This window comes from Colias philodice, chromosome 14 (assembly GCF_061535455.1).
Source record: "Colias philodice isolate Cphi_HAF_F1 chromosome 14, ilColPhil1 Martin Lab GWU primary, whole genome shotgun sequence".
Classification (NCBI taxonomy): domain Eukaryota; kingdom Metazoa; phylum Arthropoda; class Insecta; order Lepidoptera; family Pieridae; genus Colias; species Colias philodice.
In genome coordinates, this window is record NC_143099.1 from 10,253,407 (window position 1) to 10,272,688 (window position 19,282).

The 19,282-nt window shown below is 32.8% G+C and overlaps 1 protein-coding gene across 1 annotated transcript in view; it reads left to right on the forward strand.

The window, feature by feature from the left end:
- Positions 1-14,993, forward strand: part of jeb (low-density lipoprotein receptor domain-containing jelly belly protein) — an 86,562-nt gene extending 71,569 nt beyond the window's left edge. The window contains exons 3-4 of the mRNA XM_089703211.1: positions 12,169-12,329; positions 13,746-14,993. Of these exons, the coding sequence (XP_089559337.1) occupies positions 12,169-12,329; positions 13,746-13,805 (221 nt within the window). The 3' untranslated portion in view covers positions 13,806-14,993. The remainder of the gene's footprint in view (positions 1-12,168; positions 12,330-13,745) is intronic.
- The last annotated feature ends 4,289 nt before the right edge of the window (positions 14,994-19,282 follow it).

The following is a 19,282-nucleotide window of genomic DNA, read 5'->3' on the forward strand; positions in this document are numbered from 1 at the left end:
TAATAAGGTATTTCAGAACATTTTCCCAGGGTTTATTTAAAATGTGAAAATAATTCCTTATAATTTAAGACTTTATAATTTTTCTTTTGACTAAAAGAGGTGCTAAAAATAAAATAATAAGCGTAGATATTATATCATAAATTATATTAAAGCTTGTATTGAACTTATACATTTACAAAATAATAAAGCATAAAATAAGCACCATGCCAGCGTCATATTACCTACATGATAGCAGCACCAACAAAAATACCGGTTATAAAATGTCAAGTTCTGAAAATTCAAATACGAATATAGCTGCAAATTGCGATCTCATTTTACACGTAAATGGTAATTGCCAAATAAGGGTATTCGTGTAACACAAACAAGTAATAATAGCGACGTGCAGACCGTTGTATTAAATGTTATTGGGTGACAATGAATCCAATTTTGCGCCTCAATGAATCGCGTCAATATTGTTTTGTTCCTCAAAAAGTTAGGTGTCATTTCTTTCATTTGCGCGATTAATAAAGCGATACAATTTTTGGGTGATTTTTAAGATGCTCACTTTTATAAGAGACAGTTTTTTTTGCTCAAATTATTATAGTTATGAAACTTTAAATGTCTTATTACTCGTCGTCGTCGTCGTCGTCGCCGTTTCAGCCTAGGACAAAGGCGGGAGGCCTTTGTCCTAGGCTGTCAAGGATTTCCAGTACGACCGGTCACCGGCGGCCTGCATCCAGCGGCTCCCTGCCACTCGGACCAGGTCGTCTGTCCCGGACCAGGTCGTCTGTCTTATTACTATTTTCAGTTAATAAAATGTTACACAATACTAACATCAAGAATACAGTTTACAAAAACAAAAGCTGTGTTATTTAAAAATAAAAGAGTATCTTTTGGAAGTGTGTTGTCTTTCTCGTAAATCTAACCATTAGCTAGAAACGTGTGCCGTGTAGGTAGTTTGTTACCGTTACATTTGGACAGCCGCGACATTTATTGATTTAAGAGCTTTATTTTAGTTCCAATTATGGCCATGTAACATCAATTAAATTTATTTGCTACTCAATTACTTTGAACGAGTTCGTGGGTTGTTTTTTAACTAAGTAATTTTGTACTCGTTTTTCATTTAAAAAAATCACTTTAATCAAAGAAATAAAGTTAATGGGTGGGACTATCTATTCACAATTTCATGGGCAAATCTTATAATAGATAATATTTTAAGAAACTCAATCATTCATTCCGTTTTATGCACCAGCATCAAATGCAATAAATACTACAGTCGCTACACACCGTCAGGATACAAGATGGCGATGTCTTCCGAAGTGAGAACTCGACAGCAACAGAAACCATAACTATGCGAGCACAAGCACATATTGCCTACTGTTTGGCATCTTCCTCTTTTGGCATCGACAACACAGAACACACTCAGCTTAACCACACATGAATATTTATACAACCCCCATTTAGTCGTCTACAAATTATGCTATTCGATATAATTGTATCACGGATTGTAAATATGTTTTGTACAAATTGCTATTGGAACTATACGATATTTCATTATTGGCTCTAAAACTGTCATTATAGAGAGTTCATTGTATTGTGTATTGCAGTGTTTAATTTAGTATCTTGCGAGCTTTTCAAATTAGTTCCAAGTCGCGTAAAGACAAATTTCATTACACATAACATTCTATGATTTTAATTTCATATAGACAGTGAAATGTAATAAATGTATAGCATTCCAAAATATTTTCCTTAGTTTTATAAATCTTGTACGTAAAAATTATGAAATGAATGGAAGGTTTCTACAAATTAAACGATGTTAAATGATGATAAACGAGGGTTCCTGTTTGACGGCTATTATGACTTCGGTATAAATTAATGATGATGAGAGAAAGGGGATATTACTTATGTTAATTTCTATTATTCTCTATAGATCGATACTATATCTTTCTCATTTGTACTTTAAATTATGTCTAGAATTCAAATGTTATGAAAATTTAAATTTTATTAATTAATTCTTAATGATAAGAACTTATTTCGTTTGCTATATAAATTGAATAACCAAAGGCAACCTTAATCTTAACCGCATTTTAATCTTATGCTATCTTTCAATATTTAAAGTTGATTAAAATAATAAAACAAATACTGTCTCACGCCTACACAAAGATCGTTAAAATGAACCAATGACCTGTCGATAGACCCTAAATTAATAAACAAAATGAGTAACATCAACATGTCTAAGTTTAACTAATTAATAATAGAACATAGTCTCATATAGCATGTTATATGGAAATAGGTATGACCTTTATATTTTTAGCCCTATCGCTAATAGTGTGTATTATAAATATATCTGGGGCAGTTTTACGTTACATAATTTAGTACTACGCGCGTCGATCGATTTCAACTGAATCGACTCGCAGATTACAGACCATTGACCATTCATCATTGTTCATTTGTTTTCACTTGGAACATTTAAGTACCAATTTATTGATTAAACGTAAAACGTGTATTATTTGTGAGCGATGACGTGAGCAATTACGTGTAATCTATGGTAATTTAATGAACGAACCTTTTGTTTATTTGAACACTCGTTTGTTCGCTACGGTGTTAGTAAATATTTAAGGATAGTAAGTCTTGAGTAGGGTATGAGATATAGGTGTGATGATAATATTATAGAACACTAGCGCCCCGGCTTCGCCCGTGGTACATATTTCGCAATAAAAGGTAGCCTATGTTCTTTCTCAGGGTCTAAAGATTGTCTGTGCCAAATTTCATCAAAATCGGTCAAGTAGTTTATGCGTGAAAAACATACATACAAACATACAAACCTTTTATCTTTATAATATTATTAGTATAGATGAGAGTTTTTATAATTAAACTACAAGCATACCGACTAATATATAACTTTATCAGATAAAAGTATAGTTGTAAAAAATTGAAAATAGATTAAATAAGATAAGATTAACTTATGAAATTATTGTATGAAGTGTAGGTATGTTTCAAATAATCTGTCAGTTTAAAAGTAGGTAATCGGCCCTAAAGGAGTTGCAGAATAAAGGCGAGTTAAAAAGGTAAAAACTTCCCGTGAGTAATTAAATAAATACGACATTCGGCTTTAAAATACAATTGAAGCGTTAAAAAAATCTGTATAATTGTAACGTAATAAAGTATCTTATATCAGAAATAATACCATCGTTGAAAATATTGTCGACTATTTTAAGAAATAAACGGTTAAACTCAATAAATTATGTAACAACAGGGAAAGATAGCGTTTTGGGCTCCAAAAATGGATCATAAAGTAAAATATCCGTTGCGAGGTCGTGCGTGAACATCAAAAATGCTGACTTAAGAATTTCCTCTTTCGTTAAAACGTCCAAGGGGAGTGTACCAAAAAATGTATACATTTTTTTTAATTTTAACATCTAATAAATATGGGAAAAGGGGAAAATTTGCATTTGCTTGTTAATTTTTTTTGTTCTTGGTTGGGTTTACTCTACATCTCTTAATATTAGGTAGCAATGAATTTAACATGTCTTGTGAACATATCATGATATTATTTTTTATTTTATATGTCACTAATCGATGTCGTCTACATTGACTGATTGATAAATAATATCCAATTCAATTCATTCAACCACCACGGCATTAAATATAAAACCTCTTTATCACACAGCGCCATACAAGAACTACTCCAGTTATTGTATACTAATCACATCCTACGCAAGCATAGTATTATAGTAAGATATTGTAAAGTAAAAGCTAGCCAGTGTGGCGCTCAGACACCCCATTGAGCCCAGATTTCCTGCATTGACGGCTTATAGGAGCAATAAACCACCCATATTATGATTAATAGCTTACGATATCAAACGCCCACTCACTTACTTCCGAATCTTGAGTAACTACTTTTCTTAATGTAAAGCAAGCGTTTTCATTTTCATTCATGAGATTTTATTGCTCTTCAGCTTATTTAGCGTTAATTATTTGAAAGAGCGCGGAAATAAACATCTGAATCAACGAAGATATTAAAATTACAAACGAACATTTCAATCGTAATTAACTCTAATATTTCCTGGAATTCACCCATTGTCACCTTTGTAATCAATAATCTTAAATCAAGTGATGAGTGAAAGCATCTCAGAAGCATTGGAATGGAGGCTAAAGAAAGCCCCTCGACGGGGACACGTACGGCGACGCTTCGTAAATATTCATCAGTAAAAGGACCCCGACTTTCAGTTCAAGCACAAAATACTTAACCTGCTTCCTTTTTTTAAATTCCTTCCTCAACGCTAACTTATTTATTCTAAGCGAAATCATGCAGCCTAAAATAATTGTTGACGTAAAGCAATTATTTTTTCTGTCGAGTCTAAATGGCATTTTTAAATTTTAATTCCCTTGCTGAAGCGAGATCCTGTCTTTCTTTGTAACGCGATCTCTTCATTTAAATACTAAAGAATTAAAAATTACAAAAATGTTCAACTTTTATTAATCTAAAGTCTAAACAGATACAGTCACGTAATATGATACAATTAATACACACATACAAACAATATGTAAGAAATACTAAAATAATAAGCTAAAGCAACAAAATAATTGGAAACGTATCCATTTGTTCAGCCATAAGAAGTAAAAACAGTCCTTAATTCAAAATATCGAATTACAAAGATCCTTTAAAAATAGCTTAATATTTGCAGCCGAGTCTCAGCAAATAAATTCGTTATTGGTTTAAGTCGTAAACGTTGCCAGAGATTGAAAAGAAAATAAACTTTTTAAATGGAATCAAGGTAGCGACAACAAATAAATAGAAACTTCTTGGTAGCCTTTCACTATCTGTGTTGTTTATTAACGTGGCGCTCACTTTAATGAAGAAAAGGATTTTATGGCTAATGTTTTTAAAAATAATTGTTTCTTGTGACGTCGTGGGCTTCGTGTAATTTCCAGCTCTGTCTCTATAATGAAGCCTACTAGAAAAGATATAAACAAAGTTCCTGGCAAATTACCAAAAGATTAATTGAAATATCTTGAGCATTGTGTTAAAACCTGTAAATTGTCATTTTGTTTTTTGTTAAAACAATTTACATTAATATTTGTTCTTCAAATGAAACTTATTACTAACTAAACGCATACAAACAACGCCTGTAATCTTCGTCAACAATTAGAAAACCAGATAAAAATAGAATAAATAGATACGCATCTATCTGCACACTGGGGATTTACGAAAAGACAACACGAAGAAAAAGAAAGTCAGCGGTAAAGTTTAAACTCGAAACTTCAATTCAGCATCGATATATAAACTATGGGAAAGTTGACTTCGGCAATAAGACCGTAGTATTTACAACTATATTCTTATCACGTACATCGCCAGACGAGAGTAAATTGAAGTTATGTTCGCAACAATATAAATAGAAAGGGAAATAAATATGGATGCGTAATATACTTCGCAGAATCTTCGAGCGTAAAAGATAAATATACATTTATGCACATCGTAGCTGAACTACTTATTGCTACGATTGTACTACGTGATTAACAATAATCTATTCCTTAGGAAGCCCAACCATTCGCTTTTTCTAATCTCGGTATTTTCCTCATTTTCGTGAATGTAGGTACTTGCACTAATCCAAATTTATTAGCGATACATTTTAATCCTAAACATAATTTGATAGTGTTAAATTGCCTGTGTTCCGAATTTTAGCGCATTAATTAGAGGCATATTTCATTGGTAGTACCTAATGTAATGCAAATGGGCTAATTCATTACAATAAATCATTTCTCTTATTACTAAATGCTATAAAAAAAAAATGTTGTGTGGTTTTATGAAACCACGGTTAAAGTGAAACTGTTCGAACGGTTCCGAACACTGCTTTGTGTAGCGCATGTCGCGTGTCGGTCGGCTGCCGAGTAGATACCTACTCGGCAGCCGCGATACGTACGCGACATGCGCTACACAGACCAAAAAGTTTAAGACGATGTAATAAAAGTTTCACTTTAATAATCATTGAATATGGATTAAGTTTGTATCTTTTAGTCCGTAAATAATTGCAATAAAATTTAAGAAGAATAAATTAAGCAATCTTATATGATTTGATTATAGTTAGTAACGGAAAATGTTCTAGATTTTCCATAAAAAGACATACCCCATCTCAATTACTGCAACGGAAAGGTCGCCAGTCAGTCTAGGTATTCTGATCTTCCGTTGACTATCAACATCGCCCACGACTAGGACTGTATTTACTTACAATGTCAACTTAATGATACCCATTAACTCGATACTCATTAAGCCAAGCAAATGTCTTGCTTTCCACGAACTAATTATTTGTAAACTATTAGACTCGCTAAAGTATACAGAACAGAATAAAACGAGCCGTTTTATAGCTGCAAGATAAATATCCAAGTTATTTTTAGTAGATCCAATAAAAACAAAACTTTGTCGGAGAATTTGCAAATTTATAGTTCTCAGCTGTAATTGAGACCGTCAATATCGGACTGCACGATAGACCGCCATTTTGTTTATACAATTGATGAGGCCCTTCAAGCTATTGATTTTATATTAACAATACATTCGTAATTCGTAAAATCGAAAGAATAAACAAATAAGTTTATTGTTTACACTTTCCTTAATAAAATCAAGTAAATTGTGTAAATAATAGATAGTGTCGAAAGAAATCGAAAACAATAAAAATAAAATAAAGGAAAAATAACACGCTTACTTTTAAATAAAAATTTACTACAGTTACAAAACCAATTTCAATTTGATACAGGACCAAACTCGGGCTCGTTAAATAAAATTTTCCTCAATGAAATTAATCTCAACACGATGCTAGCACAATAAACTTCTCTTTAATTATGATATATTTATAGTACACATTTTGAATAAAAGGAAATTCCTACGCAAGGAAATTATTTTATATTGATTTTATTTGTATGCCCTGTTTACGAATACATAAGACGTCGCGCAGCCCGCAAAGCTGAATGAATAGATAAATGTATACCGTAGACCGTAGAGGTCGCGCAATCGAGCTACGACCCAAAGGGCGGAACCTCACATGCAGCGAAAAGCGAAAGAAAAACCGAGTTATCAATATAATTACTTTATAAAATTTCTGGCAGCTCTGACGCCTATTATAAACTTAAATATTTATGTACCAACTTAAAACTATAAAGATTAATTAACGCTTTAAGTTTATTGTAAATAAGCAAGCATCGTCATCATTCATTGATTTATCGATGTAGCAATTAGGTACGTGATGAGTTTAGTGTGTAACAACTTTGGATGGAAGACGTAAAATTCCTCAGAGGCTTTTTTGAAAAAGCTTTATTATAATAAGTATCAAAGCTATAAATAAAATTTAAATCATAACATTAATATTTCCGTACAACACAAAACATAATAAGCGAAATTTATTCATGAATAATAATATTTGAAGCGTTAAATTAAAGCCAATTAAACAAGTGCGAATCGCATCTGGCATTTCACAAGGGATCCATATTGTTTTTAAATAATATGCATACTTTATGCAGAATTTGTACACACCATATTAAAAATTTATAAATATACAAACGAGATTTATTTTTGAACGTAATTTAAAATTGCGACCAGACTTTTACGGATTAATAACTATTTTTTTAATCTTATTAAAGTTTATCGCTTCCGCTCAAGCGCCGCTCTTGGAAGCAAAGCCTTAAGCCCCGGCTGGCTAAAAATAGACGCTCACGATAGAGTAGCCGGCCCTCTACGACGCGAAGTTATTGTGAAATACGGCGCTTTCTAAAGAGCCTACATTAAATTTAATACGGTTTTTAGCACCTGGTTTTTACGTTTCTTTCCTATATATTTGGCGGTTATGGGCACGTATTGAATTGAACTGTTTCAATTATTTAAAAGAACATTTTTTTTTCAAAGAAATTCGTGACATATTTAATTTGGGGCAGAAATAGTATTTATATGATAATACTGTATCTTTTACCAATCTATTTTAAATATTGTTTTCAAAATAAAAATCAAATTAAACAAGCTCGGCCAACGGCACTATTACATAATTAAAAAAAATATTTTATAAAAAAATACTCACGCATTGTGAGCTATCAAACAAACTCATTTTTATCCGTATTTATTTGTCGAAACTGTAAGCGTATATAAATAATCAATATATCATAACTCAATAAAAAATTAATTACAAATACGAGCACGAACAATTTATCAATTGAAATCGAATTAACATTCAAATTTATTTTATGGAGATTCGACGGGAAAGCTGACTCGTTAGATTAGTTTGTAAACCTAATTAACGTGACTTGCTCTGACTTCGTAATATTTGATACATCTCCGATGTTATTTTGGGCCTTATTTAATGATCATTGAATGTAGATAAATCAAACGTAACTCGTCGTTGGTCTATTAATTGTAAACTTAAAATAATTCATAACTGCATACATGTAAGTACATGGGAAAAATATTTTTTTTTTATTTATATTTTATTGTTGGTATACACTATGCAATAACAACAGTATAATGGTGCTTAACCACCAGAGATGTGCTTTACATCTATGCTAGGAAAATGTAAGACGGTTTCCACCTATGCAACGCTATGTGTATTAATGAATATGATTGGTGGACAACAAACGCATCTACAGCAACGTAGCATAGCACATCTCTGGTGGGAATGCACCCCAATACTTAAGTATGTATTTGGTAATCTGTGGTATAGGTCAATTAGGGAAAGCTGGCATGTTCACAGTACTCACACTTATACAATTTCACTTACAGTATGTTCAAAAATAAATGCGACTCTAGTTTCATTTTAGACTTGAATTGTAAAATGGTGCGTTGTAGATAAATAACTATATGCAAATATAATTATGAAAGATCTCATAATTTACATGTAAAATTATAATTTAAAAGTATGTAAATCAATTGATGAACTTAATTATTTATTCTAATAATAATCAATTGGATAAAAGTATTCAATTATCAAATAATAATTAAATTTCAGGTAAAATAAAACATACAACAATACAATCATAAAAACAATACAAATAACACGTGTACGCTCACTCCCAACACTGAACACACCAATGATTCCGGTTAGGTTTTCATCCGGATCCACGAAGAACACGAGAAGGAGAAACGCTTGGGATAGTTAGCCATCTGTGGCATCCTCAGGAGGTACATCTATATCATCACGGGAATATCATAATGTGGGTCCGGATCAGGAGTCCTCTTTGGCGCATGAACCCAGCGCGTTTGTTGGTTACAAACAGAGGCGGCTCGCCCTAAGGAGCGCTGGTGCAGTGAACTCCCATAAATAATTATAATAAAATCATACTCCTTAATTTAATTATTAACATTAATTATTACTATTTAAAATCAATCGTAATCTTTAAAACTACTGTTAATACCAATGAATATATCCATCATTCCATCATCCCATACACCTGTATAATACCTACTGTATTATGTAACGCGCGAAGCGGTGCGCTCACGATTGCGCTCCAATGAAAAAAGATTTAGTACATTTCCTAATACGAAATCCAATAGGAGTGAAAGAGAGGGTTTTGCCAGAGCCCTGCGCGTGAAACAAAAGATTTTCTATGGAAAAGTAGCAAAATTCGGTGCGCCGCACCCGCAAACGTTGCCGGTTTGTTTTTACCGCCCGGCAGGACAGCGATTGCGACGTTGCCAGTTGCTACGTCTATAATATAAACAAACACTCGACTCTCGAGTCAACTTCAATGCACGCGCGCGATTCATGCAATTATCTAATTAAAATTATAAAATACGTGTTGAAATAGCCTGTACTTATCAGTATTACTTGTGAGTGTTAAAATGAACAATAATTATAATGTGGCGTTCATTAAAAAGTGTGATAAAACGTTACAAATTCGGCTTGAATGTAAAGCTAAGGGACCGCCACGGCCTGAACTTGATCTTACGCAAAAATGTACGACAAAAACGAAAACATATACGCGTGTGTTTAAATCTGAACAATATGTAAAAAAAACCGTGGTTGTGTGGTTGTGATGAAAGCAACAACAGATATTTACGAATGTCTTGTCGCTTTAAGTTATAGATATTTTTGCACACCAAAAAGAAAGACGTATGTAGGTATTTCCTTTATAAGTAATTTTTTTGATAAATGTACTGCTTTACACCATGTATTTTCAGTGTTTTATTTCAAGTGAACACCCATAAAATTTTGTCACGAGCCGCCTCTGGTTACAAAGGTAAGTAAGTATAAAAACACGAGGAGGTAGTAAATTAAAGTAGTAAATTAAAAAGTATTGTCTCATACAAAGTAAAAATGGACCAGAAATTCTTACTCATGAATGATAATGTCCCTTCGCATACGACATGACAGGGAACGGCCGCTCTTCGAGACCAAAATATTCAAGTTTTAGAATGGCTTGCATATTCGCTCGTCTTTTAATTCTATTGAATATGCTTAGGATATGTCACAACTAAGCGCTCTAAAAGATTTTCCGCAAAATCAACAACTTTACGAACACTTCCAAAGAACACATACCGCAATAAGACATTGGTATTCAATAATTTTAAGTAAGAACAACCGATATCGTTTGTAAATTAATGTAAATGGTGATAACTCTGATTACTAATTGGTAATTTGATTTTTGAAAAAAAATGCCGATTTTAGTCTATATTTTTCTAACAAGATCCTTATCATCCAAATTTCCACATTGGTGAGAAAAATTGACATTTTTAATGAAAATGAACAACAAATTAAATGATTTTATTAAATACTGTAAAATAGTCTATAATTCTTCCATTTACCGTATCACAAAATTCTTCATAGATTTTTAGATATTCGTACTACACCAATTACAATATCACCCTGTATTTATAAACAATTGCAAAATAAAAGCTACACATAGGCCGGGAGATACTGACACAAAATTTCGGGTCATTTGTAACAGAATGGCGGTTCTACAGGGATCTTATTACGCAATGACAAAAAGAAAAATGATGGTCAGAACGCTGGTACCGGCGGACTAGTCGCGTGCTCGTTAGTCGAACTCGTCGGATAAATAGCGAAAGTCAAACGATTTGTAACACAAAAATTTTAGAATTTACCGATAGCCCATAAAAAAGATGTAGTCATGGTAGTGTCATGCCATACTTTTCCGGTGTAACTACGAATAAAATCTTACAATCCTGTTACAAATGACCCGAAATTTTGTGTCAGTATCTCCCGGCCTAACATGTGCAATGTGTAAATGTGTTGACGTTCCAGCTCTTCTTAATATAGGTATAATACATTACCAAGACTTTTCAGCCTACGTTACGTAACGAGCAGAAATACGGATTTCCCGCTAGTAATTAGCAGCTTCCATGAACCCTAGAACGGGCGAAACCACAGAGAGAAGGGGAGCACGTAATCATTACCTATCTTGTTACACTTGATACCCAAACCACAAATTAGTCGGTACTGGCTTATCGGATATCGATATGTGTTGAAATTGTTCATGAATTTAACATCATGCATGTAAATATTTGCACTTGCTTTACGTAAGGTCAAACTGTTAAGAAATACACATTGTAATTACTACACTTACCAATGTTCTACTATGTATAAAAATAAAATACTGAAAAAATAAAATAAATAATAATAGCTTATTTTACACCAATAAATTGTTCAACACCGAAAAATATTTCAAAAGAAAATCCGAGCTACACCGCGGCAACACAAAAAAGTCGAGGGCATTAATAGTTTCAATAAGTCAAATAAAACAACAAATTGTGAAAGGGCCTCCGTGGATCGAAAAGGTTGATTGAAATTCTACCTCAAAGGACAGTCCCTTGCTGATTAGATTACTAACGTCTAACATACGTTTGAAGTGGCACGTGGACGATTCACTTTATAATCACTCGCACTGTTCACTCAAATACGTGGATTTTGAGGGATAAAGATGGAATAAATTAGAGATATATTTAATGAATTTATCCGGCGTGTGATCACTGTAAATTAAAAGGAGCTACATAGACAAAGATGGACAAAAGTGTATGCCCTGGTTTTTAAAGTTTCCCCCACTGTGAAAGACTATTTGTTTCCAGTTCAATAAACAGAAAAGCTCTTTTTTTGGGTCTTGGCCATTTTTTACCATTCGAAACCTCTTTACTGAGTAACATAGGCTATTTAATTATCCCTGGTAGTGTGAATAATAACTAAAAATCTTTTTCAGAGTGTCCGCCGGCCGCGGACGGCATGGAGAGGTTCGCGTGCCCCACGCCGGACCGCCAGGGCCGCTACAGGTGCATCGACGACCACGTGCTGTGCGACGGGTTCATCGACTGCCCTAGTGGGGAAGACGAAGATCGCCAGTCCTGCATGTTCTATAAAACGGTGAGTTACTAAACGCTGTAGTTTGTTTTTGGAACGAAGTTCTTTATCTAGACGGAATTAAGACCAAAAGTTGTAACGACACTTTTTGCCATAGTTTTAAACCGTGCGGCGTGTGCTTTTTACTCTATCTCTCTATAGAAAACAAGCCAGTTATTTTAGTTCGTTCCATCCGGGTGTGTTTTAAGGCCCTTTCACACGACGTAAGTTCTTGCCTTGCATACAATTAAATTTAAGCAACAAATTACTTGTGTAGATTAAACATAACGTAGGTAACAAACTTGATGTTTTCATTCCATTCTTTCTACGTCTTATACTCGCGTGAAAACATTTGCTTTCAATAATAATTGACAATTAGGTATTGCTCCTTAATAATGCATTCAATTATTACGAATGTGCAGGAAAATGGCGTCATGAAAATGGATTTTATAGACGGTAGGCATGCGTCAATAGCAAGACTCGACTGGCAGTCAGAACTGTTTTTTTTTCTTTTATACGTCCTCTTGTTTTTCCAGTATAAAGCTCTCGCTTTAGGTATAGCAGGTATTGTCAACAGCAAAGCTCAGCACTAGAAGCGACTTGATTTTAACTGAACGTTTGAGAATAACAAAGAAAATCTACAAAGTCCCTTCCAAAATAGTATAGAATTATAGTATGAAGATTCATAAGTAAAGATAACAAGATTATGTTGAGATAGCATTTTTGGAAATTCTATACTATTTTGGAAGGGACTTTGTAGATTTTCTTTGTATATCTATACATACCTAAAACATATTTTATCTTTGAATTGAAGATTCGAGAAAAACACGCTTATTCAATAAGTAAAAAAGAAAATAGGTATGTGTAATGCACAGAAAATATAAAAACCAGTTAATCTAATAACTCAATTAGTACCAAATACGGATATAAAAGATTTGAGTCACAGAAGAAACCTAGGAAGCAAAAATATGTTATCTGAAACTTCTAGAAAGAAAATAATGTCTTCTAGATTGAAGATAACCGGTTTGATTACTCCCGAAGAATTTATATCACATTTTGTTCAAGCCAATTAACGCTAGAGATCAGGAACAAATACGTTTTACAACTTTAGATAGGTGTATAATATGTCTATTCATGTAACTGAAACTGATGGACTTCCACTGTTAACAATTAGGTAGATAATTGTAGATAATTCCTTTTTCAAATAAATCTATACACATTTTGGTATAAATTAGTAATATAGAATTGTCAAAGTAAAATGTAAACAATTAGGAATGCAGAATATCTTCTTATTTTAAGTTTGCCATTTTCAATAGGTATATCGAACACTTTGTAACTTCGATAATCCGCTGTTTCATTTATTCATAAACTATTAAACAGGGTATAGCAGAAACTCGATGTGTAACGATCAGGAAATAATATAATATTGATATGTTTCAGACGAAGGCCCACTTGGACGTTCTCGCCGACGCGCTACTGCGGTGGGCGCGCGGCCGCTAAGCATCCCTCCGAACCCACATTCTGTACTCAAACATTCCATCAGTGAGTCTCAAATAGACTGAGATTGTATTGATCCTGTTAAGTTAAGCTGCGGACGGCATTGACATATTTGGACGCAACCAGCCGAGTTAATTAGAGACGTTATGAAACATATCAAGTAGTGGTGCAGTCTGCCGGTGACCGCTAACGCGTAGTGTAAGGACTCCCAGTGACCCATTCGTTATCTGTGCAAGTGCGGCAAATTGTAAACGGATTGTTGATACCTGGTTACGTCAAAATAATCTCTCGGCAGCTATATTTCCTCAATGTTTATCTTCTAGCAATTATTAAAACTAAAATGTGAGACTGGTAGTCGCCATTGTTAGTCGGTAGAACGTACATATAAATATTTTAGTTTAAAGTTCATTTGACATAATATGAATGTTATCTATTTGTTATCGTATTTATTCAGTATAGTTTTAATTTTTATGCATTCCTTGAATTGAGGGTTGTAAGTAAATAAACGTTCAGTAATGTACATAGGTTATTGACTATTGATTATTTGTATTTATTTAAATTTCGGCCTATATTTGGCGAACTGCACACGACTAGCAGTTGTTAAATGCTATAGTTATTCCTATATATTATTTATAAAGTATGTAAATTAATTTTTCTAATAAGGGCTTACGAAGTTCAAGTGATCTTTAACACAAACGGTCTTCTTTCTAGGCAGCTATTAATGTATAAAAATTCAAGAAGAATTAATATGTTTTGTTTACCTTTAAGCACAAATTATTATATTATTACATTCAAAATCATAACTGTCGATATTAACTTAGCCTGTTTGCCGAATAAGTCTGACTATCTTACCTATTGTACTTAATTGTTGATCGTTTAATTTAATATGCCATGTTTTTTATTTCTTTTTATTTTTATGAATACTATTACCATTGAATTATTATTTCTATATAATGAAAAATCTGCGGCATTAACGAATAGTTGTAGAAACTTAACGAATCAAAATATTAAAAATATAATTTTTATTATTTTGTATTATTTTATAATATGATACGGGTATAGGAAGATACATTATTCATTTGAGTAGGTATATATTTTTTTCCTGTTATTTTTATTATGTATAGAGTTTTCTATGGTAAACATTGTTGTTCGCATCATTTTATAATGATTTTAAGAAAGTAGATATATAGATCATAATCTCATTATTTGTCGTCATTAAAATCGTAATTATTACCATGTGTAATTTCTAAATTGTGCTATTATATTATAATTAGAAACATTTATCTGATGTTATGATATAGCTTAATATTGAAAGTAGTAATTAAAGATGAATTTACGAAGTAGATCTGCATTTATTGTAAAATTATATTAAAATTTAAATTATTGCACCAAATTATATGAATAGATATCTAGTTATTATAAGCACTGTATTTTTGTGTCTAGTAGATTATAAATGTATTGTTTAAAATTATCGTACTCAGATGTCTTTACGTAAATTATTAAAGATAATATTATTAGTAATATAATTTTAAATATTGATAAGATATTTTAGGATGCGAACTTCAATGTTGATGATAAATCTTTGTGATACTAAGGAGGCCGATCAAAGTAAATTGATTGCTTTTTTGTTGTAGGTAATAAACACCGTTGTAGTCTGATAGAACTTAGGTTCTTGAGCCATCAGACTCTACGGTATTTATAAAAAAATAAATTAATTAATAATTTTCTTTTAAATAAATTTTATAAACTTTGATCAGTAGTATCACAAACGAATTATCTGTTCTTTTCAATTGATTATTTACATTAATTTATTTTTTATGAGCGCTACTTAATGCCAACGAATTTTCTTGTATGTAGTTCATAATAAATTTGTCAATTATTTATTTTAAATATTCGAGTACCTACTTATAATTATAAATTTCGTAATTTTATTGTTAAGAATTTGTTCAAGTGAAAAAAACGTGAGGACATACACCAATTTTAATTAAAACTGATATTACTTTTATCTGTTCTCTATTGTCAAGGAACGGATTGTCTAAACTCTAAACTGTATTTTATGTGAATTGATTTAATCCCTAAATATCTAAGTACAACACTGCTTTATATAATTTATGACTTCAATAAGACTTTTCGGCAACGTGAATGATTCGCCCTTATCGTTTTCACTAAGTAATTTCCTCGATATACCCACCAGTTTCATTAGATCTAATTGTAATACTTATAAATATTACCTATAATGTATTTGCACTCAAAATTTGCCTGTTTCGTATTTGCACTGCAATTTATTGTGATATTTTATATATTTTAGATTAAGGTGCAAATCATGATCTCGAGAATAGACTATGTATCCTTCGATAAATTAGTTTGTATACATCTATTACCTATACGTTACCACGTTGCATGTCTGTATATAATACAGGCTAACATGACCGTTTGTCGTGCAAAATAACAATTATCAGATGTTAGTTAGCATTTTTATTCAATTGAATGCACAATGCAAAAAACGCTAAACGACAAAATGGCCAACTCAATTTCATGCCTATAAGCCGGCTTTTGCTTTACCTTAAGCACGTATCTACACTTAAAAAATTAATGTTACTAAATGGTGTGTATCTGTGTTCTATTCTAGATATAATGGTAACTCTATAACGTTGATTTTGATGCAAAATATATTATTCTCGCAAATATAAAAGGTGTGTGATTACAAATTATAGCTGGTTGCATTAAAGTATTATTGTCTCGTTCAATTCACCTTTTCATAAACGACGACTGCTATATTGTTATTATGTTTATGGAAAATGCGCTTAGCTACTGTTTGTATTCATCCTTTACTACGAGAATACTATATTGAATTACATTCTCAGTAGATCTTCCTATACAACAATCGTACTCTAAAGTAGGTATTTCATATTTTGTGGTGATATACCCTGCTAAACCTTTACACCAACCCACGGATAAATTAATCAATGAGCATTGATTACCGCATCCACCATACGTTATTGTTTAAAAATAAATATTTTTAGATGACACACTTGTAGTAAATATAGGATTTGTACTTTGGTTTTTCTTTGTTATAAGTCTCATACTAAACTTTCATAGAAATGCGACAACCGCAGTTATTCTTGAAGACAAACTGTATGTTACTCTATGATTTAGTCAGCTGTTTTCTGAATGATATTATTTAAGAGTGCAACTATTTTTGTAGATACGTATATACGTTCAATTACCACTAGATAGAGATTTACATATTATATTTTCTCATAATGTTATGTTTGCCAAAGAAGACAAACAATGTAAGTAACTATTCTTCTTACCGCACAAAATTGAAAGCATTAACAATTTTTAGAACATTCTATTTACAGACAGAGAGCATAGATGCTGATTTTCCATAGTTTCCACAAAGGCGTTTTGCTCAGACTGTTGTCGCTGCGTAGCCTTTGAAAAAGAATAACTCCGAGAGAATTTCAATTCAATTGCAACACCATTTTTAATTTCATTTATTGTACATTTTTTCCACTGCATTATTATTGACGTCACGACAGTTAATTCTCTCAGAGAATATTCCTAAAATTTCAACCTAGTCACGGGTGAGTTGCCTTAACATTTTTAAGCATAATGTGTAAGCAACTCACATGGCGGTAATCTTATAACGACTACGCTATTTTGTAGGCGTAATATACTTTTGGACTATTTATTACGTATTGTTAATTACTATATATGTTGTATTAAGATAAAAAATCGAAAAATAAAAATAAATGTTAATAAATGCCTCAGCCAGAAGAAAGCAGTGTTTTAATTGTTATCCTCTAACGACATACTCATCCCAAGAAGATCCAATTACAGAGTAGAATATCTCCCATTTTCTATACTAATATTATAAAGAGGAAAGGTTTGTATGTATGTATGTATGGTTTTCACGCATAAAGTACTGGACCGATTTTGATGAAATTTGGCATAGATAATCTATAGACCCTGAGAAAGAACATAGGCTAACTTTTATTGCGAAATATGTACCACGGGCGAAGCCGGGGCGGACCGCTAGTATTTAATAAACGATAAACATTGTAGCGGCCTTTTCAAATAGGTACATAATTATGCTTGGTGTTCCAATAGGAAAACATGGGGAAAGCAAGCAGTACCTAGTCCTAGTATGCTACTACCTACCAGAGAGTGAATGACACAAAAACAAATTAACCTGATAGTACCTAAGTAATTATAATTCTCAATGATAATCATATATCTATTATTATAATATAAGAAAATATACAGGGTGTTAATCGTTAAGTGTGCACAGGCGATTTTTCCGTAGGTAAGTATTACAGATAACAAAAAACTTTAAACTGATATCGAAAGTACTTAACCTACTGAGTAAAATGGCCGTAGTAAATTTTTAAAAATAAATCGAGAAATATTTTTTATATTATATTTTGTATATTATATATAACTAGCGGTCCGTCCCGGCTTCGCCCGTGGTACCTACATATGAAAAATAGATGTTGGCCGATTCTCAGACTTACCCGATATGCACAGAAAATTTCGTGAGAATCGGTCCACCCGTTTCGGAGGAGTATGCAGACTAACATTGTGATACGAGAATTTTATATATAAGTTAAGAATAAGATAAGATAAGATAAGATAAGATATACATTAAGTATGAAATATGAATATCCCATATACATTTAATATGAAAGATTTTAGCTTTCTTTTTCTTTTTTGGTTTTCTGCTTTAATTACTTCGCAAATTTGAAGTGGCATTTTCCACGCTTTTTCCGGACATTTTCACGCATTTTCCGGATATTTTCCGGGGATTTTCCGAGCATTTCCCTGGCATTTTCCGGGGATTTTCCACGCATTTCCCAGATATTTTCCGGACATTTTCACGCATTTGCCGGATATTTTCCGGACATTTTCACGCATTTTCCGGATATTTTCCAGGGATTGTCCACGGTTTTTCCGGAAATTTCCACGCATTTTCCGGATATTTTCCAGACATTTCAGAGCATTTCCCAGGCATTTTGCGGTTATTTTCCGGGAATTTCCCAGGCATTTTCAGGGGATTTTCTGAGCATTTCCCGGGGATTTTCCGGATGTTTTCCAGACATTTTCCGGACATTTTCCTGGCATTTTCCGGGGATCTTCCAGGCATTTGCCACGCATGTCCCAACATTTTCCGGACATTTCTCAGGCATTTTTCGGGGATTTTCCAGGCATTTTCCACGCTTCTCCTGGACATTTTCACGCATTTTCCGGATATTTTCCGGACATTTTCACGCATTTTCCGGATATTTTCCAGGGATTTTCCAGGCATTGCCCACAGTTTTTCCGGAATTTTCCACGCATTTTCCGGATGTTTTCCAGACATTTTCCAGGTATTTTCCGGGAATTTCCCAGGCATTTTCCGGGGATTTTCCGAGCATTTTCCACGCTTCTCCCGGACATTTTCACGCATTTTCCGGATATTTTCCGGACATTTTCACGCA